Here is a 4,263-nt window from a genome sequence, read left to right on the forward strand (position 1 = left end):
ATTTAGGCCCATTTGAGCAGACATCGCCCATCTCGGCACACGGCACCTTCCAACGCTCTGTGCAGCTCCCACTTGGGGACAAATGGAAGCCATAAAATCCACCAACCCAGACACGCACATCCCTTCGGCACCCACCGCCTTCTTGTTGATGTTCTTATTTTTTTCTTTGAGCTTTGTCAGGCATCCTAAAAATGGACACATGGGCTACTTCTGTCAACCCAGGGAACATTTCGAGCAACCTCGCGCAGCGCATTTCTAGTAGTCAGATGATCCAACCCAGTTCTCTTTTTCTAGAAAATTTTATTTTTTTCTTTCAAGTGCTAAGAAAATTTACATTTTATACTGTTAAAGATTTAAAAGAACATTTTTATAACCTTACATTAATATAACAGATTGCAAACTTAACGGCAAACATGAGTACAACAATATTTGGTGTACAAAAGCTCTACCCAAATTTATGCTTTTTTCTTGTCATATCTGCTTGTCGTTTTACTAAAAGTAAACAGAAAATACAATTTGTTTACAAAACCTTTAAAATCACCGATACAGTAATTATTATACAGAACAGCAACAATGATTCTTCCTCCTTCCCTTCCCCCGTTACTGGCTACAACGCCATCCGAAATATATTTCTCCCTATTGATCGTTTGCTTTCAAATATTTTGCATGGAAAGAAACTAAATACATTTTTATTCTGCGTATGTACAAAGAATTTTTTTGTGCATGCCTATACATCCACGTAAGAAATTTCCAACCTGGCAAAATAGCATGCTTTAAGACGCACGGGAAGACTCCCAGCGAAAAGATGGTCCCCTAGTTTTGGTGCCTTCAGCCTTCCATCCTTCTTTCCCTTCCACGCAGTTGAAAGTAAAGCGTCCCTACCTCCATTCGGAAGGTAGTAGGACATTGAAAGGCATTTAGGTTTAGCATTGTTTTTAATTGGTATGTTTATGATCAGGAAGAAGATAAACTGTGAAAAGGCAAAACATTAGTGCTCCTACTGAGACCTCTACTAACCTCTCTTCCTGAGAGCACCTCTACTAAATACCCTGGAGCAAAGTCTAGGATCACTTACATTCCAGCAACTCTCACTGGGAATTATCCAATTAAAGCAGCAATTCCCCCACCCCCTTTTCCCTCATAGGTCTACATACACAACAAAATATATTGCAAAAATCAACTACTCCATATTTGAATAGCCCTGGCTTCTCGGCGAAGAAAAGAAGCGAAGATAAAAACCGCCTCGAGTATTTCAGGTCCCCGTGGATCATGTGTCCCGTTTTCATCTTTTGTTCTTCCTCCACCAAAGGAACAAGATTGTTAAAACATTATTGTGCATCCCGAAATAGGCTGTTGCTTAAGAGGTCGTTATTTTTAAGCAACGAGCTAGCCTCTCTTCTCCCTCCCTTTTCAGCCCATCACTGTCTTTCATTGTTGGGCTCTCCCGCAGATCTTCCTATGCTGATGGCAAAGAGCTTGCCGAGGTTCACTTCTGAGTAGCCACTCATGGACAGACACTTGTCCACCGTGCTCTTCAGTCTTTTGTAGGCCTCAGTCACCTCTTTTCTGAGTGGCTTCTTCTTCACGTACTCTGAAAGAACGAAGAAAAGAAACAAAACAGAGGAGGATTAAAAGACAGCAAAAAGAAAGTAGTTTGGCATTCACCACTGTTGCGAACCACGGTGTTTCGACTCAAGGAGAAAGGAGGAGACAGTCGTGGGCAGTGTTCATTTGTTCACTGACCGTGCTTGAGGCAAACTCTCTGCCTGCAGCTGCCTTGCACCCGCGGCTGCAGGGAGGGCTTGGCTCCACCTGCATCCCAGCCAGAGGATGTACGGGGCAACAGCACCGAGCGGCTCCAAGAGAGCCCAGCCAAAACGAGCAGGCTCCTGGACATAATGAGACCTCCACAGAGCCCCCGAGGGCTTGAGGCAGGGGACGATTTGCCTGCCGCGAGCTTGGCTGCAGATCAGTCAAGGGAACCACGCTGCGATTCCCGAGCCCCTGCTGGCGCTGGCACAGCCCGGGGCCGGCTCGACACCGCTGCCGCATGCTCCCACGCACAGCCCGGGTGCAGGACGGGCATCGGGGTGCTCGGCACCGTGGAGGGGCTGGGAGGAAAGGTGGCAGTGAACTCCACACGGTCCCACCCTACAACAAAGGTGCCCAGTATCTCAGTAAGGACGCATCGTGTTTGCCTGATACGCAAATGAAGACAGCCATTCCCCAAATATTTGCTCAATAATGCCCGTGAAGAAATGTCTGGAGTGCAAGACATTACCTGCTGGTGGGTTGTGTGTGCAAGCTCACACACACAGACCAGTTTGTACATATTTAAGCAGCGAAGCCAGAACTGTTTTTTTTTTTTTTTTAAGTGAAATTTTATGCCACCTAAAAAAAGAAATCCAGGGATTTTGTTTGGGCGATTGCCTGGCTTTTGCTTTACAAAGGCTGTGGACAAAGGCTAAAAGAGGAAAATATTCTATTGATGCACGTCAGCGCCAGCTTGGTGCAGATGTGGTGCAGTGGTGCTCCTCCTTTCAAGCCCGCTCCTTGCTCTAGAAACACCAGCTCCTATCCGAACCCCCACCTGCAATCACACCTTGAAATCGGCAGCGCTGGATACCCTGCGTTACTACCAGACACCCGGGGAGGGTGTAGCCCCATACAAGCCTCCCCCCAGGCAGTCCCTTCCCGTTACCCTGGAGGGGCTCCAGCAGGACAGGGCACAGCGCTAGGACACCGCTGGAGCTGGCGAGCCTGAAAGCTGCCGTCTCCCTTCCTCTCGTCATCTCCTTACGCTTCGCAAACGGAACAAAGAAGCCTCCATCCCCGTTCAAATGGCTTTCACCGAGTCAAGATGTAAAAAATGTTTTGGATTTGGGAAACCTGTGCGAGGCGACTGAGCCTAGCCAGGTCTGGGTGGCCAAGCCAAGGGGTGCTGCGTGCGTGAGGAGCTGGGGTGGCTAACGGGAGCCATCGCTGCACCCTGGGGCTTGGGAATTCCTCCCCCTGAGGGCACACGGACAGACTTTGTTGCAGAGCCTCGTCCGGTTTAGGACGAGCTCAGGGATTAACTGCTGGGCACCACGCAACCAGCACTGTCTTACTGAGGGGCGGTCGCCCGCTCCCGTTTCCCGCGTTATTCACCAAGTTCCACTCGGGTGCTCTGCACGATGGCACGAAACCTTTAAAAACTCGATTAAGATCCCAATTAGAGGTGTCAGTCTGAGTAACTGAGTACGTTGATTAAAAGCACCTTTCATGCATCCTTGCGAGGAAGGTGTGCATTCAGCTTTAGGTATTTATCATGCTTACAGCTTTGGGCAGTTGGGGCAAATGAAGGAAGCCGTCAGGCTGAAAACACAACCCTCTTGCCATTGCTCGGACGGTGATGGAATTGTGCTTATGAGTGGAACTAAATACTCCTTAAACTACACCACCAACACAATGAAAACTTTGGTTACCAGAACCTGTTCATTAACAGACTGGAGTCGCTACAGCACAAGCGCACGTAACGATCCTGAAATGACTTCAGCGTAGGGTTTAATTAAACAAACCATGAAAACTGTGATAACCAGATCCATAAAAGCACCAAACCCGCTTTGCCATCAATTCAGCGCTAACAAGGTTGTGTGTCTCCAAACTAAAGAATACACTGAGTGGGCTCATTTCCACTGCTCATGCGCTAGCAAAACCACGCTGTCCGTACCAACAAACTGCAGGAGATATCATCCTTGTAGTTCAAAACTCAGCTGAAATAGTTTAAAGGGTCCTGGAGCTCAGGAGGGACCGAGGTGAAAGGCATCAAGGTGCAGAAGCAGCTGGCAGGTACAAAAAAGAGTGGGAAGACACAGGAACAACCAGGCACACAACAAAATGACGCTGAAAGTAGAGGGCAATGCCCCACGGCCCATGCCCAGCTTGGGCTCAGCCCCAGCCTCTCCACCAGCAGCATTTCCCCCCCTCAGCCCATCACCGAACCTAAACTTTAATTACACGCGATAACCTCCCTGACAGCACGCCTCAAACATTTCTTAGAGGCAGTTCCTGTCGTGAAGGCAAGCGGGGAAGGGTGGACTAAAAGGACGGAGCAATACGAGGGGCCTCCCTGAAGTAACGAGGCCAATTTTAAGTTTCAATTATAAGACAATGGCAGCCGGGGGCTCGGCGGCTGGCGGCAGGCAGCAGCCGTCCCCGCAGCACAGCCACACGATGCATTTGAATGACACAAGTGCATCTGATGACTGGGGAGAGGAGATT

The 4,263-nt window shown here is 48.7% G+C and overlaps 1 protein-coding gene across 2 annotated transcripts in view; it reads right to left on the reverse strand.

Moving 5' to 3' along the window:
* Positions 1–280: 280 nt before the first annotated feature.
* Positions 281–4,263, reverse strand: part of POLA1 (DNA polymerase alpha 1, catalytic subunit) — a 203,792-nt gene continuing 199,809 nt past the window's right edge. Inside the window, exon 37 of one of the 2 annotated variants that reach the window (XM_066980497.1) lies at positions 281–1,591. In XM_066980497.1, the coding sequence (XP_066836598.1) occupies positions 1,419–1,591 (173 nt within the window). In that variant the 3' untranslated portion in view covers positions 281–1,418. The remainder of the gene's footprint in view (positions 1,592–4,263) is intronic. The other variant, XM_066980527.1, reaches the window with a different exon arrangement.

The sequence above is a fragment of the Anser cygnoides genome, chromosome 1 (assembly GCF_040182565.1).
Source record: "Anser cygnoides isolate HZ-2024a breed goose chromosome 1, Taihu_goose_T2T_genome, whole genome shotgun sequence".
Classification (NCBI taxonomy): domain Eukaryota; kingdom Metazoa; phylum Chordata; class Aves; order Anseriformes; family Anatidae; genus Anser; species Anser cygnoides.